Source organism: Nycticebus coucang, chromosome 18 (assembly GCF_027406575.1).
Source record: "Nycticebus coucang isolate mNycCou1 chromosome 18, mNycCou1.pri, whole genome shotgun sequence".
Taxonomy (NCBI): Eukaryota; Metazoa; Chordata; class Mammalia; order Primates; family Lorisidae; genus Nycticebus; species Nycticebus coucang.
Window position 1 is genome coordinate 10,637,959 of NC_069797.1, and position 27,510 is coordinate 10,665,468.

The window sequence follows — 27,510 nt, forward strand, 5'->3', positions numbered from 1 at the left end:
GGCGCCTGTGGTCCCAGCTACTTGGGAGGCAGAGACAGGAGTCTCGCTTGAGCCCAGGAGTTGGAGGTAGCTGTGAGCTGTGATGCTATGGCACTCTACCCAGGGCAACAGCTTGAGGCTCTGTCTCAAAAAATAAATAAATAAATAAATAAATAAATTTACTGAGATTAGACTTGTGACCTAAGATGTGATCGATTTTGGAGTATGTTCCATGGGCTGATGAGAAGTATGTGTACTCAGTTTTGTTGGGATGAAATATTCTGTAGATGTCTGCTAAATCCAAATGTTGGATGGTTAGGTTTAAATCTAAAATTTCTTTGCTCAGCTTCTTATTGGAGGATCTATCCAACACTGCCAAAGGAGTGTTGAAATCTCTGACTATTATGCAGCTGGAGGAAATCAAGTCGCTCATGTCTGTTAGAGTTTCTCTTATAAATTGAGGCGCACTCTGGTTGGGTGCATAAATGTTAATAATTGAAATCTCATGATATTGAGTATTACCCTTAACAAATATGAAGTGACAATTCTTATCCTTTCTTACTTTTATTGGTTTAAAGCCTATTGTGTCTGAAAATAGAATTGCAACACCTGCTTTTTTCTGATTTTCGTTTGCCTGAAATATGGACGACCATCCTTTCACCCTGAGTCTATATTTATCTTTTAAGGTAAGATGTGATTCTTGTATGCAGCAAATATCTGGCCTGAGTTTTTGTATCCAGTCAGCCAACCTGTGCCTCTGTAGAGGATAGTTTAAGCCATTCACATTAATGGAGAATATTGATAAGTCTGGTAAAATTTTGGGTATCGAGTTTTTGGAAAGTCCAGTGGTCATTTTTAATCCTTTTGCCACTGTGGAAGTTGGAGTTTGATCAAAAGTTTCTGAGTGAGTTTATTTTTGTGGTGGAGGATTGGGCTGGTCATTATGGAGGATAGGTCTGAGAATATCCTGAAGAGCTGGTTTGGTTATGGCAAATTTCTTCAACATATGAATGTCATTAAAGTATTTAATTTTTCCATCATAAATGAAACTCAGTTTAGCTGGATACAGGATCCAGGGTTGAAAGTTATTTTGTTTTAGGAGATGAAAAGTTGATGACCGCACTCTTCTGGCTTGAAAAGTTTCAGCAGAAAGATCTGCAGTCATTCTAATATTCTTCCCTTTGTAGGTAATGGATTTCTTATATCTGGCTGCTTTGAGAATTTTCTCCTTCATATTAACTTTAGTGAAGTCAATTATGATATGCCTGGGGGATGTCTTATTCGGATTGAGTTGTGCTGGGGTTCTGAAACTGTCTGCTATCTGAATTTCAGCATCTCTTGGCATGTCTGAAAATTCTCTTTCATAATTTCATGGAGAAGGACCTCTGTGCCTTGCAAAGCCACTTCATGACTTTTAGGGATTCCAATGAGGCAGATATTAGCCTTCTTCGATTTATCCCAGAGCTCTCTGAGAGAATGATCTGTTTTTGCTCTTCATTTCTCTTCCTCTTTGAGAGTTTGGGAGCATTCAAAAACTTTGTCTTCAGTGTCAGAAATCCTTTCTTCTGCTTGCTCCACTCTGTTACTGAGGGATTCTACGGTATTTTTCAGATCTTTGAGGGCTGCAAATCTTTGGTGGTTTTGTCTTTAAATTCATTGAATTCTTGAGAATAACTTTTGAATTTCTCCCCGAATTTCTAATTCCGACTTTTGAATTGCTCCTCAAATTTCTAATTCCAAATTTTCCTTCATTCTTTTAATCTTGTTTGTAATCCAAATTCTGAATTCGATTTCTGACATCTCGGCCAGTTGTTTATGAATGGGATCTCCAGTTACATCTGCCATATCTTTCCTTGGGGGGGTTGATCTATTCTGGTTATTCGTGTTACCAGAGTTTTTCCGCTGATTCCGCCCCATGATTATTTTACACCGTTTGACTTTTCCCCTGGAGCTTTGTCGAGGACCCGTACAGTGTTACGGCCTGAGAAACTGGGGACCTTTTTGGTGTGGTGGGGCTAAGTGGTGGTTTTCTGTCTTGTTTTGAGCTGGTCTCTGTCCAACTCTAGTGAAACACTTACTCTGGGTTGAAGTCTCAGCTGTGGAGAAATACCAGCAATTATGTCACCCCGCCCCCTACAGGCAACAATTAGAAAAGGAAAATCAAACCTTCCTACAACCACACATCCAGGGCACCACTTGGATAGTCCTCGGGCGATTGGCTCAGTTCAAAAGGTCCAAATCAATTGTCTCAGTCAGCACCTCTCTCAGGTGGAAGAGTTTAAAAGGTCTCTGGCAACTAGATTGCAGGTGTCTGCTGACAACTCAAATATGACTTGCTCCAGTGCTCCATGAAGTCAGGAGGACCCACCCAGCAAATAGATTAGTCTGAGAAGGTTGATGCTTCCTTCCCCACCTTGCACCTCTGTCACACCCAGTCACTGATAACCCCACAGGGCTGTGACCCATTTGTCTCCAATGAGCAGATACACCAGGGGTTTCCACCTACCTGAATCACAGGGAAATCTATGTCTGCTCAGCCAGGCTGCTGCTCCTTGCCTCTATCCAGCAGGGGGAGGTGAGGCCTGACAACCTCGGGCGCTTGATGGAGGCTGGGGGTGTTCACTCAGTTCCAGCCCTGCCCCTGATTGATGTTACTGACAGAACAGAACAGCTTTGCGGGAATTTGTTTCTGTCCCTGCTAAATTCCCCTGCAGAAGAGAAGCTGTTTTGAGTTCCCAGAACCTGCGCCTCAGGCCCTGTCTGTGCTTCTGTACGGTCTCAGCTATTTGTATTCGCTGCACGGTTACCTGCCTTTCTTTGTTTAAGCTGATGGTCCCCTGGGGGCCGGGTGTGTCTTAGGCTCAGTTAAGTGGTCTTCTGGGTCAGCCCCACCCTGGGACTCCCCCGGCTCTGCGTGTGCGTTTTCTAGTCCTCGCACTCCACCAAGCCAGTACTGCCTTAGGCAAACCCTTTACTCACGGAGCCTGCGTTTCCATCCCAGATCTGTTCTGTGGTGGTTGCCACCTGAGAAGATGCCCGGCCTCTTCTTGTTGCCCAGACAGACAGGGGTGTGACTTCGGAATATCAGGGGGTGAGCCCTATTGTTGCCAAAAATGGCTGCTGCTCTGCGCCTCCGGGCACCGCCGGGTCTCCCTGTGGAGTATAGTGGGAGGACCTTTGAACTCTGCTCGTTTGTTTATGGGACACTCTGAGCCGTCCTCATGGGGGAGGGGACTCCCGTCCACTTGGTGATGGATTTTGTACCTTTTGTTTGTATCCTTGGTGTCACAGCTTGCCTCAGTGGGGTTGATGTGCGTTCTTCAACCTTCTAATCCACCAGGTTACTTTTTAAATTTCCGTCCTTTAACTCTCCTTCTGGACGGGAGCCTTTGGGCAAAGCTGGCTTCAGTCAGCCATCTTGTCTCTGCCCCTATGAATTTGAGATTTTTCTCTTGTGTTGGTCTGTGATTATTAATTTCCTAGTTTCACGTTGGTGTTGAATACATGGGATGCTTGTTTTTCCAATCTTGAGATAGTATACTTAGGAGAATGTTCACCAAATCCATGACTGAGAAGTGCTCCATGGTGTGCACATCCCACCGTTTATTAATCCATTCACGATGAGCATTAGGGATGATTCCACATCTTGGCAACTGTGAAGTGTGTGTCTGTGAACATTCCCTGTGGTAAAATCTTTCTTTCATTTGAGTAAATGCCTAGGAGTGGAATTGCAGGGTCAATGGTGAGTCTGCTTTTATTTGAGGAGTCTCCATACTTCTTACCCTAGAGGCTGAGCTAGTTGCCGTCTCACCAGCAGCACCTGGTGCTCTACACAGGGACTTGTGTGTGCCTGGAAGCTTTCCTTTTCTCTCCCGCTGTTGCTGGGCATTACATTCTAGCTACATGATTACCTGTCAGCTTCACAGAATTTACTCATGGATTCTTCCTAAAACAGATAGGCAACTGGGGATCTCCTGGTATAAAGACTGTGAATTTGGCTCGGTGCCTGTAGCTCAGCCGGTAGGGCGCTGGCCTCATACACTGGGGCTGGTGGGTTCGAATCCTCTCAGCATTTATGGGAATAGATAGAATGACTTGGGATTGTGCTACTGACATCTTTGTTACAGATGGGATTTTATTTAAATATAAAGTAATCTAATGGCTCAAAAAGTTTGAGAAACAATTTTAAGGACAACCATATTATTTATACCCATGGTGTTGTAAATGGGAAAAAGTACAAGATTTATATGTAGCCTTTTTAGAATTATCAAAGGGCAGAGTAATGAAATAAATCATCTTTCTTAAGGCTCAGTATTGTTTCTATTATGTTTCAGGATATGTTGTAAAAGGAATTGAAAGTCATCTAAGGACAAACTATTTTTGAATTTCTGAAAAGTGAAGAAAGAAGCTTATAAACCAAATATTAACACTTCAAAATGTGACCTCAAATTAGTTGCTTTGAGAGTTCACATTGTCTTTTCAGTCTTCACAAAGTCACACTTGTTTGGGAATGCTTACTGCATTCGTGGCTTTTGTAAACATTCCACTCATCTCTGCATTTGAATTTCCTGTTCTTTTACCCAGCATATTTTCCCAGAAATGTTTTTTTTCTCTCACATAGAATGAATAGCAATAGTATACAATGCAAGTAGATAAACAGTTCTGCTGACCTGTGGACTTTTTCTGTTACTGTAGGGGAACTTTCTAGGTTATTTTTATAATTCTTAGTCCTCAATATGCATTTGAATGGCAGGAGTGTTCTTAGGTGATAAATGTGATTTTTTTTGGCATATATATATATGTATATTTTTTTTTGTTAGAGACAGAGTCTTACTTTATCGCCCTCAGTTGAGTGCTGTGGCATCACAGTTCATAGCAACTTCCAACTCCTGGGCTTAGGCGATTCTCTTGCCTCAGCCTCCTGAGTAGCTGGGACTACAGGCGCCCACCACAATGCCTGGCTATTTTTTGTTGCAGTTTGGTGGAGCCAGGATTGAACTCGCCACCCTTGGTATATGGGGCCGGTACCCTACTCACTGAGCCACAGGCGCTGCCCCGGCTTACATATTTTTTAATAAGATCGTTTCTTATTCACATACTGAAATGATTATTTGGCTCTTTCTAGGATTTTCTTTAGATGTAACTACTGGTCAAATGAAAGAAAAACAGTTTTGTCAGTATTTCTTTTTTTAATAAATTATGGTTGCAGGCAGTGTCAGCCTACCATGTCACCTCACAGCGAAACAGCCCCAATTCCAGTTCCTACTCAAATAAGGAATTATCAGCGCATAGAGCAAAATCTGACATCCACTGCCAGCTCAGGCACAAATCCACATGGTTCTCCAAGGTAAGTACCAAAGTCGTTGTCTTCCCTCCCTCCCTCCCTCCCTTCCTTCCTTCCCCTCCCTCTTTCCCTCCCTCCTTAACTTCCTTTTCTTCTCTCTTTTTTTTTCTGGGACAAGAGTCTCACCGTCACCCTAGATAGAGTGCCATGACATCATAGCTTACAGCAACTGCAAACTCTTGGGCTCAAGCGATCCTCTTGCCTCAGCCTCCCAAGTAGCTGGAACTACAGGCTCTTGCCACAGCCCGGCTATTTTTTCTGTTTTTAGTAGACATGGGGTCTTGCTTTTGCTCAGACTGATTTTGATCTCTTGACCTCAAGGGATCTTCCTGCCTTGGCCTCCCAGAGTGCTAGGATTATAGACATGAGTTACCGTGTCTGGCCCCGTTTTTCTTCCTTTTTTTTTTTACACCCCAGTTAGTGTTCCCAAGACGTGTTAGGAAACCTCTGACACATTCTAATACTTATTGATAAGACATTATTCCATAACAAAACTGTTTGATTTGTGTTCCATGTGACATGAGGTGTGTGCTATAAAGTAACACCAGGTTTGAGATTTCTCTTCTGGGTCTTCTGTACATCTGCATCATCTCTCACTCACTGCTCACCAGTGTCTCTATGCACTGCCTCATTAACACGAACCATTGGTCACAAAAAGGAGATTCCATATTGAATATACTGTCAGCTCACCTTGCAGGCCCCAAAAGATAGCAGAGTCTTACTGGGAAGGGACGTGTGCTTGCTTGTCTATCCTCAGGCAATGCCAGGGCACTCGACAGACTTTTTTCTTTCTTGACTCTTTTTCTTTTACAAAATCTTTTGCTTGGCTTGGAGCCTGTAGCTCAGTGGTTAGGGCACCGGCCACATACACCAGAGCTGGCAGGTTCAAACCCGGTCTGGGCCTGCTAAACAACAATGACAACTACAACAAAAAAATAGCCGGGCGTTGTGGCGGACACCTGTAGTCCCAGCTACTTGGGAGAATCTCTTAAGCCTAAGAGTTTGAAGTTGCTGTGAGCTGTGACACTACGGCACTCTACCAAAGGCGACATAGTGAGACTCTTGTCTCAAACGAAAAATAAAAAAGTCATTTGCTAGGCTGGGCACAGTGGCTTACATCTATATTCCTAGGAGGCTGAGGAGGACGGATTACTTAAGCTGAAGAGTTCACAACCAGCCAGAGCAAGAGCAAGACCCCATCTCTCAAAAGTAGCCAGGGGTTGTGGCGGGTGCCTGTAGTCCCAGCTACTCGGGAGGCTGAGGTAGGAGGATCACTTGAGCCCAAGAGCTTGAGGTTGCTGTGAGCTGTGATGCTCAACCCAGGGTGACAAAGTGAGACAGAGTCTCACAAAAAAAAAAAAGAAAAGAAATTTTTTGCTGCTATTGTGGAAAGATCTTCACTTTCCATGGCAGACTTAGTCTGCTTACGTATGTATATAACAGAAATGCACAAAATTGTACAAAACTGAATTATAAAAATATTTTATAATTGGCCAATTTAAATGATATTTAAAGCTTGGCTTGTTAATAAAAGTATGATATGGATATATTTGTTTTTGTTTTTTTTGTAGAGACAGAGTCTCACTTTATCGCCCTTGGTAGAGTGCTGTGGTATCACAACTCACAGCAACCTCCAACTATTGGGCTTAGGCGATTCTCTTGCCTCAGCCTCCCAAGTAGCTGGGACTACAGGCACCCACCACAACGCCCGGCTATTTTTTTGTTGCAGTTTGCCCGGGGCTGGGTTTGAACCCACCACCCTTGGCATATGGGGCCAGCACCCTACCCGCTGAGCCACAGGCGCACCAATATGGATATATTTGTATATATAACATGCTTATTTGCTATATATATGCTTAAAAATATAATTGCTTTAAAGAATTAAGGAAGAACTTTTTAAAAAATGACATCCTGCCAGTTGTGTCAGATTATTTACATACTGTTTCTTCCCCATCCTGGGACCCCTACAGGCAGGGAATAACAAAGTTACAAGTCCCACAGAGACAAGTGAAATCAGAATAGATGTTCAGTGGTGAATAGTAAACTTGTGGAAAACAAAGGATGGAAGAAGGGTACCTGCCTGAAGCGTGGCATATGGAAGGGTGCGTTTAATCAGGGATTCTGAAAAAATGAGAATCACTGTGCCCACATGGTGCTCTAAGAGACCTGTATCTCAGAGAACTCAGAGGAGGAGGAGGAAGGATGCTTCAGCTTCTGGAAACTTATTTTATGGGTGCAGAGTCATGAGCATATTCTACACATGCAGCCTGCCTGTAAGTGAAATTGATACATAAACAAAGTGGTTAACTATTATTTAACTGTTATGATAGCAAAGGATGAGAAATAAGCCAAGTACCTCCCAGTAAGGAACTAATTTTTTTTTTTTTTTTGAGACAGAGTCTCACTTTGTTGCCCTTTGGTAGAGTGCCGTGGCATCACAGCTCACAGCAACCTTCAACTCTTTGGCTTAAGTGATTCTCTTGCCTCAGCCTCCCGAGTAGCTGGGACTACAGGCACCCACCACAATGCCCAGCTATTTTTCATTGTAGTTTGGTCGGGGCCGGGTTTGAACCTGTCACCCCACCTGTCAGTGGGGCTGGCACCCTACCCACTGAGCCACAGGTGCCGCCCAGAACTAATTTTTTATAGTCCATCTCTGACAGGGCAATACTTGCAACTTCTGTTCCAAAAAGAGTAAGGAAGCTCTACATACAGAGGTAGAAAATCTTTCAAGGTATGTTATAAAATGGAAACGATAAGCTATGGTTTTATTTCTATTTTATTTATTTATTTTTTATCATTTTGAGATAGTCTCAAGCTATCGCCTTGGGTAGTGTCATGGCTTCACAGTTCACAGCAGCCTCAAACTCTTGGGCTTAGGAGATTCTCTTGCTTCAGTCTCCCAAGGAGCTGGGGCTACAGGCGCCCGCCACAAGGCCCAGCTATTTTTTTTTGTTGCAGTTGTCATTGCTATTTAGGTGGCCTGGGCTGGGTTCAAACCCACTAGCCTGGGTGTATGTAGCTGGCGCCCTACCCACTGAGCTACAGGTGCTGCCTATAAGTTTATTACTTTTTTTGCAGTTCCTGGCCGGGGCCAGGTTTGAACCTTCCACCTTTGGCATATGGGGCCGGCGCCCTACTCCTCTGAGCCACAGGCACCGCCCTAAGTTTATTACTTTTAATGGATTAATTTTTAAAGTTTCTCAGTTTAATTTCTAATATGGTAAATGTCAATAGATGTAAACAGAAATTCTCTGGGTCTTCAATAATTTTTAAGAGTATGAAGGAGGGCGGCGCCTGTGGCTCAGTGAGTAGGGCGCCGGCCCCATATGCCGAGGGTAGTGGGTTCAAACCCAGCCCCGGCCAAACTGCAACAACAATAAAAATAAACAAACAAAAAAATAGCCGGGCATTGTGGCGGGCGCCTGTAGTCCCAGCTGCTCAGGAGGCTGAGGCAAGAGAATCACGTAAGCCCAAGAGTTAGAGGTTGCTGTGAGCCGTGTGACGCCACGGCACCCTACCCGAGGGTGGTACAGTGAGACTCTGTCTCTACCAAAAAGAAAAAAAAAAAAAGAGTATAAAGGAGACTTAAGACTAAAAAGATTCAAAATGTTTGGTACACGATTTCACCTTTGGTGTTAAAGCAAGGTGAAAATTATGTATTCAGTTTGCTTGTATACACACTAAGGAACTCTGGGAGGATACTGTAGAAACTAAAAATAGTAGTAACCTTTTGAGTAGAATTGGCGAAGTGTTAGGAATTAATGGCAGATAGAATGTAAGGGTAGGAGGCACACTTCCCTCTATCCTTGTGACTATGTTACATGTTGTTAAAAACACTACTCCAGAGCATGTTGTTATCAAATTTCAGAAAAAAACAGGAATACAAAGAAAGTTCTAGAACCTGCCAGAGAGGGAGTAATTCTCTTTTACTTTTCAGATCTGCAGTGGTACGAAGGTCCAACACCAGCCCCTTGGGCTTTCTCCGGCTGGGATCCTGCTCCCCCGTGCCAGCAGACACAGTCCAGACAGGTGGACGAAGACTCTCCACTGGGTCTTCCAGGCCTTATTCACCTTCCCCTTTGGGTAAGGAAAGTTTAAAACAGTTGTTTTCAGCCCTTTTTTCTATAAGAAATCTGACATGACACACTCTTTTTTTTTTTTTTATTGTTGGGGATTCTTTGAGGGTACAATAAGCCAGGTTACACTGATTGCAATTGTTAGGTAAAGCCCCTCTTGCAATCATGTCTTGCCCCCATAAAGTGTGACACACACCAAGGCCCCACCCCCCTCCCTCCGTCCCTCTTTCTGCTTTCCCCCCCATAACCTTAATTGTCATTAATTGTCCTCATATCAAAATTGAGTACATAAGATTCATGCTTCTCCATTCTTGTAATGCTTTACTAAGAATAATGTCTTCTACTTCCATCCAGGTTAATACGAAGGATGTAAAGTCTCCATTTTTTTTAATAGCTGAATAGTATTCCATGGTATACATATACCACAGCTTGTTAATCCATTCCTGGGTTGGTGGGCATTTAGGCTGTTTCCACATTTTGGCGATTGTAAATTGAGCTGCAATAAACAGTCTAGTACAAGTGTCCTTATGATAAAAGGATTTCTTTCCTTCTGGGTAGATGCCCAGTAATGGGATTGCAGGATCAAATGGAAGGTCTAGCTTGAGTGCTTTGAGGTTTCTCCATACTTCCTTCCAGAAAGGTTGTACTAGTTTGCAGTCCCACCAGCAGTGTAAAAGTGTTCCCTTCTCTCCACATCCACGCCAGCATCTGCAGTTTTGAGATTTTTGAGATGTGGGCCATTCTCACTGGGGTTAGATGATATCTCAGGGTTGTTTTGATTTGCATTTCTCTAATATATAGAGATGATGAACATTTTTTCATGTGTTTGTTAGCCATTTGTCTGTCATCTTTAGAGAAAGTTCTATTCATGTCTCTTGCCCATTGATATATGGGATTGTTGGCTTTGACATGACACACTCTTTAGGAACATTGGCTCGTTGGGGCAGTGATTATCTGTTGACTGTGGGCTATACCTCAGCCCTTCAACTCCACTCCAGCACCCTCTTGGGAATCTCTGTACAAACTCGGTGCCTATAGCTCAGTGGTTAGGGCGCCAGCCACATAACCTGGGGCTGGCGGGTTCAAACTCAGCCCTGGCCTGCCAAACAACGACAACTACAACAACAACAAAAATATAGCCGGGCATTGTGGTGGGCACCTGTAGTCACAGAGACTTGGGAGACTGAGGCAAGAGAATCACTTAAGCCCAAGAGTTTGAGGTTGCTGTGAGCTGTGACGCCACGCCACTCTACCAAGGGTGACATAGTGAGACTCTGTCTCAAAAAAAGAAAAAAAAGAAAGAGCATCTCTATATAAATCTGTTAGGACCCCTCCTGAAAATGTAATACAGTAAGGTGACCACCCAAGAGACTGTAACAAACTGATGAACATACAGAGGTGGTTAACATAAGGAACTGGGTCTGCTATACTGATACGTACATGTGGTTCATGTCCAGTCTGTGAAAATTAGGTCAACTTAATGAGGTGGTCAGTATAGGGAGGTGGTCAGCTGGTTCATGTCCAGTCTATGAAAATTAGGTCAACTTAAGGAGGTGGTCAGTATAGTGGAGGTTCTACTATGATATAAAGGGATCCTGTGTATAAATAGCATCTGCATTGGGTTTGGGCTCTAAATGCAAAGTTAGAAACCTGAGGTTAACATGCATAAAATGCCTGTTCTTATCACTCAGATTTCTGAAGATTAAAATATAGGCAATCTTCCAGCACCAGTAGGGATATGTTGGCAGCTTTGTTAAAGATTCCTACTTTTTATAGAAACCATACATACAAACAGGAACATGTCAAAACAACAGCACCAACAAAAACCCTACCAAACAGAGAAACCACACTTCACATCTCTAGTGAAACTGAAAGACAAGAGAAAAAAGCTCAAACTCCAGGCAGAGTGTCTAAGAGAGCAGTGCCACTGAGAGTGCGGCATCTGAGGCTGCGTCCGGAGGGTGGGAAGAACCTGGGGGTGGCCAAGCTCAAAACTGCAAGAAAACAAACAAAAACTTCCACAAGGAGAGGCCCCTGCTGCTCAGTCAGAACTGCTAGTGTAAGACTAAGAACAGGAAGAGAAGTTGGAAAGAAACTAGAGAGAAAAGAGTTATGAGTAGTCTGCAGGAGCCCTATTTAAAACCAAACAAAACTCGGCTCGGCGCCTATATTCAAGTGGCTAAGGCACCAGCCACATACACGTGAGCTGGCGGGTTCAGGTCCAGCCCGGGCCTGCCAAACAGCAATGATGGCTGCAGCCAAAAAATGGCCGGGCGTTGTGGCAGGCACCTATGGTCCCGGCTACTAGGGAAGCTGAGGCAAGAGACTCGCTTGAGCCCAGGAGTTGGAAGTTGCTGTGAGCTGTGATGCCACAGCACTCTACCCAGGGCAACAGCTTGAGGCTCTGTCTCAAAACAAACAAACAAGCAAAACTCACAGTAATAGTATTTATTTATTTATTTATTTATTTATTTATTTATTTATTTATTTATTTTGAGACAGGGAGTTTGAGGAGTTTGCCTCAGCCTCCTGAGAAGTGGGGACTACAGGTATCTGCCACAATGCCCGGCTAGTTTTTCTGTTTTCAGTAGAGATGTGGGTCTCACTCTTACTCAGGCTGGTCTTAAACTCCTGAGCTGCAGCAGTCCTCCCTCCCAGAGTGCTGGGATCACCATACCTGCCCTGTTTACGCGGCTTCCTTCCCTAATGTCCTTACTTCAGGGCAGGTTGTGTGGCACTTGTTATCTCAGTGTGCCCATTGCCCAGCACGTTGGTCATTCAGTAAGTGTTTGTTGAACTTTGCTAATAAAAACTTTGTAAGCTATAGTATACTATGCAATTTGTGCAGAAAATACTGTTTCTATCCTTTATTGATTTTGAATCATTTTCTCTTTTTCTCACTTCTCTTTTCATAGTTGGTACCATTCCTGAGCAGTTTAGTCAGTGCTGCTGTGGACATCCTCAGGGCCATGAATCTAGAAGTAGAAACTCTTCAGGTAGGAGAATGTGTTTGTTATATTAATAATATGAATACTATTATAAATGAAGACATTATCAAAAGAGTAGATTTATAGGAAATATTTCCTCTACTATCCTTTTTTTAGAATCTTGATCTAGTATGATTTAATATAACTAATCTAATATTATTTTGAGTATATGATTCCTTAATGAAAAGTCTTTTCTTTTTTCTGAGACAGAGAGTCTCACTATGTCACCCTTGGTAGAGTATGGTGGCGTCACAGCTCACAGCAACCTCAAACTCTTGGGCTTAAACAATTCTCTTGCCTCAGCCTCCCGAGTAGCTGGGACTACAGGTGACTGCCACAACGCCCAGCTATTTTTTTTTTTTGTTCTTATTGTTGCATTTGTCATTATTGTTTTTTGTTTTGTTTTGTTTTAGACACAGAGTCTCACTTTATCGCCCTCACTAGAGTACTGTGACATCACAACTCACAGCAACCTTCAGCTCTTGGGCTTAGGTGATTCTCTTGCCTCAGCCTCCTGAGTAGCTGGGACTACAGGCACCTGCCACAGCATTCGGCTATTTTTTTTGTTGTTGTTGCAGTTTGGCCGGGGCCAGCTTCAAACCCGCCACGCTCAGTATATGGGGCCGTCGCCCTACTCACTGAGCCACAGGCACCGCCTGTCATTATTGTTTAGCTGGCCCAGGCCGGGTTCGAACCTGCCAGCCTCAGTGTATGTGGCCAGTGCCCTACTCACTGAGCTACAAGCGCTGCCAGAAAGTAAGACTTAGTATCAACCCAAGTGCCTAACAATCCATGAGTGGATTAACGAATTGTGGTATATATGTCCCACAGAGTGCTATTCAACCATAAGAAAAGATGGAGACTTTACATCTTTTGTATTTACCTGGATGGAGTTGGAACCCATTCTTCTTAGGAAAGCATCACAGAATGGGAAAAACGTTTCCAATATACTCCAATGTACTATTATGAAAACAATATACAAACAACTATACGGCATCTGCCCAAAATAAAAATACAAGTATAGTCTAGTGCAGGCGTCCTCAAACTTTTTAAAGAGGGGGCCAATTCACTGTCCCTCGGACCGTTAGAGGGCCAGACTATAGTTTAAAAAAAAAGCTATGAACAAATTCCTATGCACACTGCACATATCTTATTTTGAAGTAAAAAAACCCAGGAACAAATGCAATCACACCGCCTCATGTGGCCCACAGGCCGCAGTTTGAGGACCTCTACTGTAGTGAGAGAGAAGTGGGGGGGTGACGTCTGGGATCTCACCTAATGTGCACAACGTGAGGGCATTCAGCAGGCCCTCACATTAAAGGCATGTTCAACTGCAATTTGAACTTACATCAGAAATGAAAACAATGTAATCTAAACATTTGTACTCTCATATCAATCTGAAGTTAAAAAAAATACATAAATAAAATGCTAAATAAATAAGTCTAAGTAATTAAATAACTTAGCTAAGTTTTGGTTATTTTCTTTCTTTTTTGAAACAGAGTCTCACTATGTCGCCCTCGGTAGAGTGCTGTGGCGTCACAGCTCACAGCAACCTCAAACTCTTGGGCTTACATGATTCTCTTGCCTCAGCCTCCCAAGTAGCTTGGATTACAGGTGCCCGCCATAACACCCAGCTTGGTTATTTCATAATGATAATAAAAATCAATCTACCTGGGCACAGTTACTCACGCCTATAATCCCAGCACTCTGAGAGGCCAAGGTGGGCAGATTGCCTGAGCTCACGAATTTGAGACTAGCTTGAGCAAGAGTGAGACCTCATCTCTAAAAATAGCCGGGCACTGTGGTAGGTGCCTGTAGTCCCAGGTACTCGGGAGGGTGAGGTGAGAGGATCACTTGAGCCCAGGAATATGAGGTTGCTGTAAGCTATGATGCCACAGCACTCTACCAAGAGTGACAGAATGAGACTCAGTCTCAACAAAACAAAACAAAAATCAATCTAGGAAAATGAAATTTCATTACTTGAATATTGTTGATTAATATTACTCTTGGTGAGATAAATCAGCTTCAGATAAAAAACATGTTTATTTGCTTTATAATTTATACATTTATGCTAGAAAAGATATGTGTAAGTTATACTTTTTTTTTTTTTTTTTTGAGACAGTCTCTCTTTGTCATCCTTGGTAGAATGCCATGGTGTCATCGCTTATAGCAACCTCAAACTCCTGGGCTCAAGCAATTCTCTTGCCTCAGTTTTTCTTTTTCTTTTTTTTTTTGTAAATGAATAGGAATTTATAGTTGAGAGTTTTTTCCAAAGATTTTTTTTTTTTTTTATTGTTAGGGATTCATTGAGGGTATAATAAGCCAGGTTACACTGATTGCAATTGTTCAGTTTTTCATTTGTAGTAGAGACGGGGTCTCACTCTTGCTCAGGCTGGTCTCAAACTTGTAAGCTCAAGTGATCCACCCACCCCGGCCTGCCAGAATGCGAGGTGCTGGGATTACAGGCATGAGTCACCGTGCCCAGCTTGTTATACTTTTATAACTAAAATTTGATTACATGGTTATTTGAGGAGTTGACCAGTTAAGAGAATCCTGTTTTACTTAGAAAAGCACTGTTTTCTGGCTCGGTGCCTGTGGCTCAAGTGGCTAAGGCACCAGCCACATACACCTGAGCTGGTGGTTCAAATCCGGCCTGGGCCTGCCAAACAACAATGACGGCTGCAACCAAAAAATAGCCGGGTGTTGTGGCGGGCGCCTGTAGTCCCAGCTACTTGGGAGGCGGAGGCAGGAGAATCGCTTGAGCCCAGGAGTTGGAGGTTGCTGTGAGCTGTGATGCCACGGCACTGTACCCAGGGCGACAGCTTACGGCTCTGTCTCAAAAAAAAAAAAAAAAAGAAAGAAAGAAAGAAAAGCACCGTTTTCTAAGTTAAGTTTTCTATATGTTGTGTTCTTTTTTTCTTTGAGACAGAGTCTCACTATGTTGCCCGCAGTAGAGTGCCGTGGCATCACAGCTTATAGCAACCTTCAAATCTTGGGCTTAAACGATTCTCTTGCCTCAGACTCCTGAGTAGCTGGGACTACAGACACCCACCATAACCCCCTGCTATTTGGTTCTGTTGCGATTGTCATCGTTGCTTAGCTGGCCCAGGCTGTGTTCGAACTCGCCAGCCCCAGCGTATATGATTGGCGCCGTAACCATTGTGCTACGGGTGCTGAGCCATGTTGTGTTTTCTTAAAAATAAAGCTTAAATATCTTCCTCCAGATCATAACACTTTGACACTAATATCATTTCTTTCTACAAGTGGTAGAACATAGTTCTGAAAAGACACATATCAGGTTTAGAATGAGATGAAGCCAGGAGTGGGACAACACCAAAGCTCCCATTGAAGCCAGGAGTGGGGCAACACCAAAGCTCCCATTGGTGTATATTTTTAGAAAGATGATGGTTAGGCCACTGAGAATATTTGCACCCCTTCATATTATTGTTGACAGTTTGTCTTGGAAGAAATTCCAAACAATGCATAACTGGAGTAAAGGCTTCAGTTGGCAGTGACAAGCAACCTCAAATCTTGGGTTCAAGCGATTCTCCTGCCTCAGCCTCCCAAGTAGGTGGGACCCTATCTCCTTGGCTTTTGGTAAGTGTCTTCTTCAGAGGCAGAATATCTGTGGACAAATGTTATCTTCATAGAGAAGATTTAGATTTTTAAATGAACCTTTTTTTTTTTTTTTTTTTGTAGAGACAGAGTCTCACTGTACCACCCTTGGTAGAGTGCCATGGCCTCACACAGCTCACAGCAACCTCCAACTCTTGGGCTTAAGCAATTCTCTTGCCTCAGCCTCCCGAGTAGCTGGGACTACAGGTGCCTGCCACAACGCCCGGCTATTTTTTGGTTGCAGTTTGGCCGGGGCCGGGTTTGAACCCGCCACCCTCGGTATATGGGGCTGGCGCCTTACCGACTGAGCCACAGGCGCCGCCCATTTTTTTAAATGAACCTTAATGGTTCATTTAAACAGTTTCATTAGAAACTATTCATAAAATATCCACATGCTTATTTTTAGACAAATGAAGTAAAAGCCAAGAAAAGTCTATTATCTTTATTGTCTTTTTTCTTACATTTTATATATATTTGTTTTTGTTTTATTTTACTTTATTTATTTATTTATTTATTTATTTTGAGACAGTCTATGTTGCCCTGGGTAGAGTGCCCTGACGTCAGCAGCTCACAGCAACCTCAAATCTTGAGTTCAAGTGATTCTCCTGCCTCAGCCTCCCAAGTAGGTGGGACTACAAGAGCCTGCCACAAAGCCCAGCTATTTTTTGGTTGCAATTGTCATTGTTGTTTAGTAGGCCTGGGCCAGACTTGAACCCACAAACTTTGGTGTATGTGGCCGGCACCCTATTCACTGAGCTACGGGTGCCGAGCCTGTTTTATTTTGAAGGAGTTAATTCTAAGTTAGTTTGACAAGTTTTTTTTTTTGTGAGAAAAGAGGATACTTATATACATTGTTAACATTCAAATATGTATTCATATAAAGAGTAAAAATCCAGTAAATAGTGCTAGGAAAATTGGATGGCCACATGTTGAAACAAGGTCCACACCTCTTACCACTCATAAAACATAATTCATAGTGGGGCAGTGCCTGTGGCTCAAAGGAGTAGGGCGCCGGCTCCATATGCCAGAGGTGGCGGGTTCAAGCTCAGCCCCAGCTAAAAACTGTAAAAAAAAAACTTAATTCAAAAAAAAAAAAAAAAACTTAATTCACAGTGGATAACAGACTTAAGGCAAGAAACTATTAGACTTCTAGAAGAAAATACTGGAAAAACTCTTCTAGGCATTGGCCTAGGCAAAGAATTTATGAAAAAGACCTCAAAGGCAATCACAGTAATAATGACAATTAACAAATGGGACCTGGGGCGGCGCCTGTGGCTCAGTGGCTAGGGCACCGGCCCCATATACCGAGGGTGGTGGGTTCAAACCCAGCCCCAGCCAAACTGCAACAAAAAAATAGCCAAGCATTGTGGCAGGTGCCTGTAGTCCCAGCTACTCAGGAGGCTGAGGCAAGAGAATCACCTAAGCCCAAGAACTGGAGGTTGCTGTGAACTGTGATGCCACAGCACTCTACCAAGGGTGACTAAAAAAAAAACAAATGGGACCTGGACCAGCCTGAGCAAAAATGAGAACCCACCTCTAAACATAGCTGGGTATGGTGGCAGGCACCTGTGGTCCCAGCTAATCCGGAGGCTGAGGCAAGAGGATCACTTGAGCCCAGGAGTTTGAGGTTGCTGTGAGCTATGACACCACAGCACTCTACCCAGTGCAACAGAGTAAGACTTTTTTTTTTTTTTTGTTTGTTTGTTTTGTAGAGACAGAGTCTCACTGTACCGCCCTTGGGTAGAGTGCAATGACATCACACAGCTCACAGCAACCTCTAACTCTTGGGCTTACCCGATTCTTTTGCCTCAGCCTCCCGAGCAGCTGGGACTACAGGCATCCGCCACCACGCCCAGCTATTTTTTTTGTTGTTGTTGCAGTTTGGCCGGGTCTGGGTTTGAACCTGCCACCCTCAGCGTATGGGGCCGGCGCCTTACTCACTGAGCCACAGGCGCCACTTCAGAGTAAGACTCTTGTCTGAAAAAATCAAAACGGAACAAAAGAAAAAAACAAATGGGATGTGATTATATTAAAAAGCTTCTGCACAGCCAAGGAAACAATAAACAGAGTGAACAGACAACTTATAGAATGGGAGTAAATATTTGCATGCTGTATACTGATGAAGGGCTGATAACGAGAATCTACAAAGAACTCAAGAAAATCAGTGAGCAAAACTAACACCCCATAAAAAAGTGGTTAAAGACATGAAGTGAAGCTTGTCAAAAGATGATGGACTAGCGCAGCGCCTGTGGCTCAGTGGGTAGGGCGCCGGCCCCATATACACAGGGTGGCAGGTTCAAACCCAGCCACGGCCAAACTGCAACAAAAAATAGCCGGGCGTTGTGGCAGGTGCCTGTAGTCCCAGCTGCTCAGGAGGCTGAGGCAAGAGAATTGCCTAAGCCCAGGAACTGGAGGTTGCTGTTAGCTGTGACGCGAGAGTGACACAGTAAGAATCTGTCTCTAAAAAAAAAAAGATGATAGACTAAGAGCCAATAAAGATGTGAAAAAATGCTCAACTTCTCTAATCTTCAGGTAAATACAAATCAAAACCACAATGAGATACCGGCTAACTCCAGTGATAATGACTTTTATTTAAAAAAAAAAATCCCAAAACAAGATGCTGGTGTTGATGTGGAGAGAAAGGACCTCTTACACACTATTGGTGGGATTGCAAACTAGTGAAACCTCTATAGAATGCTGCAGGGAGAGACCTCACAGAACTGCAGGTAGACCTGCCATTTGATCCTGTAGTCCCAGTACTGAGTATTTCACAAAGAAAGAGAAGTCATTTTGTCAGGCAGTGCCTGTGGCTCAAGGAGTAGGGTGCCAGCCCCATATACTGGAGGTGGTGCGTTCAAACACGGCCCAGCCAAAAACTGCAAAAAAAAAAAAAAAAAAAGTCATTTTGTCAGAAAGACATGTACTCTCGAATTTGTGTGTGGGGGTTTTTTCTTTAGTACACGAGTTGAGCTGTACCGCGTGAATGTTTATTGCACCACAATTCGCAATAGCAAAGATGTGGAACCAACCCAAGTGCCATGGATACATGAGAGGATGGCTGGGCGCCACGGCTCACACTTGTCCTCCTTGCACTCTGGGAGGCCAAGGCAGGTGGATTGCCTGAGCTCGAGACCAGCTGAGCATAAGCGAGACCCCGTCACTACTAAAAATAGAAAAACTGAGGCAAGAGGATCGCTCAAGCCCGAGTTGTAGGTTGCTGTGAGCTATGACACCCATGGCGACAGCTTGAGACTGTCTCAAAAACAAACAAAAACAAAAAATACATGAGTGGATTAGTAAAATGTAGTATGTGTATACCATACGGTACTACTCAGCCATTAAAAAAATGATAGGGGTTGGCTCGGGGCACAACCCCATACAACCACATACACCAAGGGTGGCAGGTTCGAGCCTGGCCTGGGGCCAGCCAAACAACAGTGATAACTGCAACAAAAAATAGCCAGGGATTGTGGTGGGCACCTGTAGTCCCAGCTACTTGGGAGGCTGAAGCAGGAGAATCACTTAAGCCCAAGAGTTTGAGGTTGCTATGAGCTGTGATGCCATGGCACTCTGCTCAGGGTGACATAGTGAGACTCTGTCTCAAAAAAATGGTAGAGGCCAGGCATAGTGGCTCATGCCTATAATCCCAGCACTCTGGGAGGCCCAGGCAGGTGGATTGCCAGAGTCAGGAGTTCAAGACTAATGTGAGCCAGAGTGAGACCCCATCTCTAAAAAAAAAAAACAAAAAAATAGCCGGGCATTGTGGCAGGCACCACAGCTTCTCAGGAGTCTGAGGCAGGAGGATTGGTTGAGCCCGAGAGTTTGAGGTTGGTATGAGCTGTAATTCCATGGCACTCTACTCAGGTGACTGTCTCAAAAAAAAAAAAAAATGGGAAAAATGAACATCAGATATACTCATAAACTAATTGATTGACGCCCATGTGCACTTGTGGTTGTAAAAGTCAACAGAAAGCAAGCGGTGGGGGTGGTGGTGCAGGAGCAGAGGGGTAAACTCACACCTAACAGGTACAGTGGACGCTCTCCAGGTGATCAGTATACATGTAACTTTGACTTGAATTGTACAAAAGCAATTCATGTGTTCAAAACATTTTTACTTCCATAATATTCTAAAATGAAAAATAAAGAGAATAACATACACACAGAAAAAAAATCATCTTGTCCAATGTGAGGCTTTGTTGTTTTATTAACTTCACCCATTATGTATTGTACTGTTTGGTGCTAATCAGACCTTACATTAATCTGAGTTATTTGCTAGCAGCTGATGAAGACAGCTAATATACCCATCATCATTAAATTCTATCTTCCTGAGAATACAAACAACAATATATTTAGAGGGTGCCAGAAAATAGTCTCTTGCAAAGTAAAGAACTTTTAGAATGTCTTTGACATTTGGGCGGCGCCTGTGGCTCAGTCGGTAAGGCGCTGACCCTATATACCAAGGGTGGTGGGTTCAAACCCGGCCCCGGCTAAACTGCAACCAAAAACTAGCCGGGCGTTGTGGCGGGTGCCTGTAGTGCCAGCTACTCGGGAGGCTGAGGCAAGAGAATCGCTTAAGCCCAGGAGTTGGAGGTTGCTGTGAGCTGTATGATGCCACGGCACTCTACCGAGGGCCATAAAGTGAGACTCTGTCTCTACAAAAAAAAGAAAAAAAAGACATTTATCAGAATTCTCATTTTAACAATTGTCTTCTTAATTCTTAAGTTTTCCCCATGTTTCTTCACCTTGGGTTAATAGTGCGTTCATTTTCTTGTTAGGATCTCCAGTGCCGCAGGCTCAGTCACCACAGCCTCTCCTATTGGGTGCTAGACTGCAGAGCGCCCCCACCCTCACTGACATCTATCAGAACAAGCAGAAGCTCAGAAAACAGCATTCTGACCCAGTGTGCCCATCCCATGCCGGGGCTGGGTACAGCTGCTCACCTCAGGCTAGTCGTCCTGGCAGCCTCGGAACCTCTCCCACCAAACACATGGGATCCTCTCCACGGAGCTCTGACTGGTTCTTTAGAACTCCATTACCAACAATCATTGGCTCTCCTACTAAGGTGTGTTCATCAAACCCTTTGGCAGATATAGTGTATTATGGAAAGGACTCAGTGCTGAGACTAGCTGTGATTTAATGGGCACTTGTTGTGTGCCCAGCGCAGTGTAGGCACTTGCTGAATGCCTGATGTGCATGACCCCACTTAATCCTCAGAAAGGGAAATTGAGGCTTAGAGAGCTTGATTGAACATAAAAAGTCACACAGCTGTAAGTAGAACAGCCAGCATTTGAATCCAGGTTTACCCCTGACTACTGGGTCATATAGCCTGCTGATTCTACATGTTTCTTTAGACCACAGCTCCTTTCAAAATCCCTAAAACGCAAGCGTCTTCCAACCTGTTAGCCTTGGTTCCTCGTGAAGGGCAACCCAGAGACAGGAGTGACCCGCGGGAGTGCGCCCACTGCCTCTCAGGGCACGGGAGTGAGAGGCCACGCTCTGAACAGCAGAACAAAGCAGAGTTTGGCAGGTAAAAGACTTTCCTCTCCAGCCTTAAACATGGAAACTGTAATAGTTAATAGATACCTTTCTGTCACAAAAGCAACCAGTAGCTGGTTTATGCCATATGGTCATTGATACGTGCTGTATACTTTTAGAACCTCTGGAAATCACAAATGCTTCCTGTAACTACTTAAATACAGAGCTCTTCCTGAACTTCCTGAATACATGATTTCTTTTTTTTTTTTTTTTTTTTTATTAGTGAAGTTTCTCTCTACCCTGAATTGTTTGGTATCTGTTTTTTGTTTCCTTGTTCTCTGGCTTCTCTTAACCCTTTTTTTTTTTTTTTTTAAAGTATACTTTTCTGTTATTACCATCACTATTCTTTTCAGGTCTGTCAGTACTGGGAAATTATCAGATCAGCAAGTAAAGACACCTTCAGGTGGACACCGGGGCAGCACAGACAGTTTAAATACTGAGCGGCCAATGGATGTAGGTAAGAAAATAAAGGCAAGCAATTTGTAATTATATGGATTAGGCTACTCCTATTGCTGTTGTAACAAATCACCTCGAGCTTGGCAACATCAACCAACAGGCACATAGCCCCTACCGGTTGTGGAGGTCAGCTCCATTCTGCTGTCTTGCTTTTCACGAGCACATCAAGGCGGGCTCTGTTAAGTGTTTGGTGATCAGCAGCCTGTGAGCTAGAAGGAATTCTAACCAAGATTGTTTTTTATCTCTAAAATAATACTGGCCAAAATTATCTGAAACACTCATGTATTCCTAAGCATTTTTTTAATAGCATCTGAATCCTATAAAGATTCGTAGGTCACTGGCTCAGTGCCCATAATAGCTCAGTGAGTAGGGCGCCAGCCACATACACCAAAGCTGGTGGGTTCGAGCCCAGCCCCGGCCTGCTATACAACAATGACAACTACAACCAAAAAATAGCCAGGCATTGTGGCAGGTGCCACAATGTAGCCTCCCAGCTACTTGGGAGGCTGAGGCAAGAGAATCACTTAAGCCCAAGAACTTGAGGTTGCTGTGAACTGTGACGCTACAGCACTCTACCCAGGGCAACATAATGAGACTCTGTCTCAAAAAAAAAAAAAAAAAAAGATCTGTAGGTCACAACCGTTCATGTTGGTCCAGGGACTGTTATGTCCATAAATACCCACGTCTAGGTTACTGCATGTCATAAAACAAGACAGACTGCAGACCCCCACACTATCCTAGACCTGCTCAATAAGATTGTCTGGGGATGAATTTCAGAAATCAGTATGTATAATACTCACATTTGAGAATCATTATTGTAACCTCTTTGTTCTTATTTTCTCTCTTTGTTTTTCTTTTTTCTTTTTTTTTTTTTGCAGTTTTTGGCCAGGGCCAGGTTTGAACCCGCCACCTCTGGTATATGGGGCCGGCGCCCTACTCCTTTGAGCCACAGGTGCCGCCCTCTATGTTTTTTTTCAATTGATTCTCCCTGTGAACATTCAAAGGAGGAAATATCTGGACCAGCAAGGTTTCTAATCTAAAGAATACTATAGGGTATAATTCACCACCCTCTTTTCCTACCTGCATGGTTTCTGAAGAGAAGTCCAGTGTAATTCTTGACCCTTGTCCCTCTATAGTGAGTCGTGCTTATTTCTTTTAACTTCTTTAGATTTTCTCTTTGTCTTTGAGTCTCTGCAGTCTGAGGGTTTTTGGTCTCCGTTCTGTTTGGTGTTCTCTAAACCTCCTGATCTGTGCTTCAGCTGTTACTACTTAGAACAGTGGTTCTCAACCTGTGAGTCATGATCCACAGGAACTGTATTAAAGGCTCTCCGCATCAGGAAGGTTGAGAACCACTGACTTAGAATGTCTCTTCTGGTTTCTGGCTCTTCTCTTGGTATTCTCTGTAAGTTCGTTACACATTTTTATTTTTTTATTTTTTTTCTAGAGACAGAGTCTCACTGTACCACCCTCGGGTAGAGTGCCGTGGCATCACACAGCTCACAGCAACCTGTAACTCTTGGGCTTATGCGATTCTCTTGCCTCAGCCTCCCGAGCAGCTGGGAGTACAGGTGCCCGCCACAACGCCTGGCTATTTTTTTGTTGCAATTTGGCCAGGGCTGGGTTTGAACCCGCCACCCTCAGCATATGGGGCCGGCGCCCTACTCACTGAGCCACAGGCGTCGCCCTCGTTACACATTTTTAGTTGTCCCATTGTTCTTGGATATTCTGTTCTTTTTTTTCTTTCCATTCCTCTTTCTGTTTGGTTTTCAGTTTTCAGTTTGTTGACATATCTTGAACCCCTCGGATTCATTGTTTGGTGGTGTTCAGTCAAAGGCATTGATTTCATTCATTTACTTTTGTTTTTTCATAGTGTTTTCATCTGCTCCTGCATGCTGTCCACTTTTTCCATTAGTGCCTTTACTGTATTAATCACCATTATTAATATTTTAAATTCCCAGTGTGATGATCTCAACATCTCTGCCACATCTGAGTCTGGTTCTGAGTCTTGGCTTTCTTTATCTTTTCAAACTGTGTTTTTGCCTTGTAACATGTCTTTAATTTTTTTGTTGGAGACCAGACAACAATGTTCTTCGTTAAAAAAATTAACTGAGTTAAATAGGTCTTTAGTACGAGATGTGTTTATTTGGCCTCGAGCTTAGCTGTGTTTAGTGTTTGCTGTAACCATAGGTGTCAGAGCTAAAATTTTCTTTGGTGTCCGTATTTTTGTCTCCCCTGTTGTCTTTGAGTTTCCCTAGATACTCCTTAAAGAGTGTTTGAAACCTCGCCTGACTAGTTTCTTCTCAGGGTTTTATAGTTTAGCTCATACATTTATGTCTGTGGTCCAGTTTGACTTGGTTCTTATGGGGGATGTGGAGAAAGAATCCATTCTCATTTTTTTTGCATGGACTATTCAGTAGTCTCAACACCATTTAAAAGACTATTCTCGTTCCCATTGAGTTGTTTTGCCAGACTTATCAAAAATCATCTGAATGGGCAGTGCCTTTGGCTCAGTGGGTAAGGCGCCAGTTTTCAGTTGGTTTCAGTTCAGTGGGTAGGACAGGTTCAAACCCGGCCCCCGCCAAAATGCAACAACAACAACAAAAATAGCTGGGCATTGTGGCAGGCACCTGTAGTCCCAGCTACTCGGGAGGCTGAGGCAAGAGAATCACCTAAGCCCGAGAGCTGGAGGTTGCTGTGAGCTGTGACGCCATGGCACTCTACTAAGGGCGACAGAGTGAGACTCTGTCTCTTAAAAGAAAAAAAAATCATCTGACTACCAGGCTCGGTGGCTCACGCCTATAATCCCAGCACTCTGGGAGGCTGAGGCAGGTGGATTGCCTGAGCTCACAGGGAGCTACAGTAAGACCCCCGTCTCTAAAAATAGCCAGGCCACCTGTAGTCCCAGCTACTTGGGAGAGTAAGGCAAGAGGATCACTTGAGCCCAAGAATTTGAGGTTGCTGTGAGCTATGATGCCACAGCTCTCTACCCAGGGTGACAAAGTGAGACTCTGTCTCCAAAAATAAAAATAAATAATAATAATAATAATAGATTATGGTAGTGGCTATCATGAAATTGGCTTGGCACCCATAGCACAGTGGTTACGGTGCCAGCCATGTGCAGTAAGGCTGGCCAGGTTCAAACCCACCCAGCTAAACAATGACAACTATAACAAAAAATAGCCAGGCATTGTGGCAGGCACCTGTAGTTCTTGCTCCTTGGGAGGCTGAGGCAAGAGAATCATTTAAGCCCGAGAGTTTTAGATTGCTGTGAGCTGTGACACCACAGCACTCTACCAAGGGTGACAGTCTCAAAAAAAATCCATGCAATCATACACTTTAAGTAGGTAAATTGTGTGCTGTGTAAGTCATATCCTCTATAAAACTGTTTTTTTGTTTTGTTTGTTTGTTTGTTTTTTGAGACAGAGTCAAACTTTGTTGCCCTGGGTAGAGCGCTGTAGCATCACAGCTCACAGCAACCTCAAACTCTTGGGCTTAAGCAATTCTCTTGCCTCAGCCTCCCACGTAGCTGGGACTACAGCAGTAGCCATCTTTAGAAATTTATTTCAACAATGTTTTCTGGTTTTTAGAATAAAAGTTTTATTTTGTGAAATTTATTCCTAAGTATTTTATTCTTAATGCTGTTTTAAATGGAATTGTTTTTTGTAATGTCATTTTCAGATCGTTTCTTGCCAGGTATAGAAATATAATTGAGTTTTACATGTATATTGAATTTGTACCCCGCAGCCTTGCTGAACTCATTTATTAGTTCATCTTGTTTTTTTAGTGGATTTCTTAGAATGTTCTATATGAGTACTCCCCCTTATCCACAGGGAATGTGTTCCAAGATCCTCCTCCCATGGATACTTAAAACCACAGGTAGTACCATACTCTATATGTGCTTTGTTTTTTCCTGTGCATACATATCTATGACAAAGTTTGATTTATAAATTAAGCACAGGAAGAGATTAACAACAATAATAATCATAAAATAGAACAGTTATAACAGTATGCCATCATCACTACTTTTGCATTTTGGAGCCATTATAGGTAAAATAAGGCGAGCACAGCCCTGGGTCCTTGTTGATGTGGTGATCAGGGCGGCTGCCACATGCTGGGGCAGACAGCAGCGGATACTCTGGGCAAAGGGATGACTCACATTCCAGGCAGGGCAGTGTGAGATTCCATCACATGTCTCAGAACAGTGTACAGTTTAAAACTTACAAATTGTTTATTTCTGGAATTTTCTGTTTAACATTTTCAGACCATAGTTGCCCATGGGGAAGGGGGGCTACTGTACAAGATCGTGCCATCTGTGAATAGAAAGGGTTTTATTTCTTCTTTTTTAATCTGGATACCATTTATTTCTTTTTCTTGCCTGGTGGTCCTGGCTAGAACTGCTAATATGATGTTGAATAGAAGTGGGAAGAGCAGACATCTTTGTCTTGTTCCTTATCTCAGGGGGACAACATTCCATCATCCACTGAGTATAATGTCGCTTGCAGCTTTTTCACAGATACTATCAGGTGAAGAACTTCCCTTCTGTTCCTAGTGTGTTGAGTGTTTTCACTATGAAAAGATGTTGGGTTTGAGGCGGTGCCTGTGGCTCAAGGAGTAGGGCACCGGCCCCATATACTGGGGGTGGCGGGTTCAAGCCCAGCCCTGGCCAAAAAACTGCAAAAAAAAAAAGATGTTGGGTTTGTCACATGCTTTTTCTGCATCTATTCAGATGATCATGTGTTTTTTGTCCATTATTCTCTTGATAATTGTGTATTATATTAATTTTCATTTTGAGACAGAGTCTTACTATGTCACCCTGGGTAGAGTGCTGTGACATCACAACTCACAGCAACCTCAAACTCTTGGGCTTAAGTGATTCTCTTGCCTCAGCCTCCTGAGTAGCTGGGACTACAGGTGCCCGCCACACCGCCCAGCTATTTTTTTTGTTGCGGTTGTCATTGTTGTTTAGCTGGCCTGGCCTGGGTTCAAACCCACCAGCCTCAGTGCATGTGGCTGGCACTTTAACTACTGAGCAAGGTGGTAACTACTGAACTACATTAATTTTCATATGTTAAGCCAGCCTTGTAATCTAGGAATGAATCCTGCTTTGGTATTCTGTATAATCCCTTTTATGTTACTGGGTTCATAAGTATTTATTTTCTGATGATGTTTATATCAATATTAGTAAAACATGTTATTAGTCTATGGTTTTCTTGTGGTATGTGTCTGATTTTGTGTCATGGTTAAAACTGTCCTCGTAGAGCAAGTTGGGAAGTGTTCATACCTCTTCAGGTTTTTTGGAGGAGTTTGTGAAGAATTGGTGTTCTCTAAATATTAGGTAGAATTTACCCATCAAGTCATCTGGGCTTTTCTTTGTGAGAACCTTTTTAATTTTTTGAGACAGAGTCTCACTGTCTTGCCCAGACTAGAGTGTCATGGTGTCAACCTAGCTTACAGCAACTTCAAACTCCTAGGTTCAAGTGATCCTCCTGTCTCAGACTCCTGAGTAGCTGGGACT

The 27,510-nt window shown here is 43.3% G+C and overlaps 1 protein-coding gene and 1 non-coding gene across 6 annotated transcripts in view; one reads left to right on the forward strand and one right to left on the reverse strand.

Moving 5' to 3' along the window:
• ULK2 (unc-51 like autophagy activating kinase 2) overlaps positions 1-27,510 on the forward strand; it is a 153,698-nt gene that overhangs the window by 91,498 nt on the left and 34,690 nt on the right. For 4 of the 5 annotated variants that reach the window (XR_008375478.1, XM_053568574.1, XM_053568572.1 and 1 more), the window contains exons 15-20: positions 5,189-5,326; positions 9,264-9,409; positions 12,318-12,398; positions 20,780-21,066; positions 21,356-21,531; positions 21,893-21,996. Coding sequence is in view for 4 of the 5 variants with exons in the window: in XM_053568574.1 (XP_053424549.1) it covers positions 5,189-5,326; positions 9,264-9,409; positions 12,318-12,398; positions 20,780-21,066; positions 21,356-21,531; positions 21,893-21,996 (932 nt within the window). In the remaining variant the exon portion in view is untranslated. The remainder of the gene's footprint in view (positions 1-5,188; positions 5,327-9,263; positions 9,410-12,317; positions 12,399-20,779; positions 21,067-21,355; positions 21,532-21,892; positions 21,997-27,510) is intronic. The other variant, XM_053568573.1, reaches the window with a different exon arrangement.
• Positions 6,001-6,105, reverse strand: LOC128571464 (small nucleolar RNA SNORA49). The gene has a single exon (XR_008375871.1). It is a non-coding gene; the product is annotated as a small nucleolar RNA SNORA49 (small nucleolar RNA).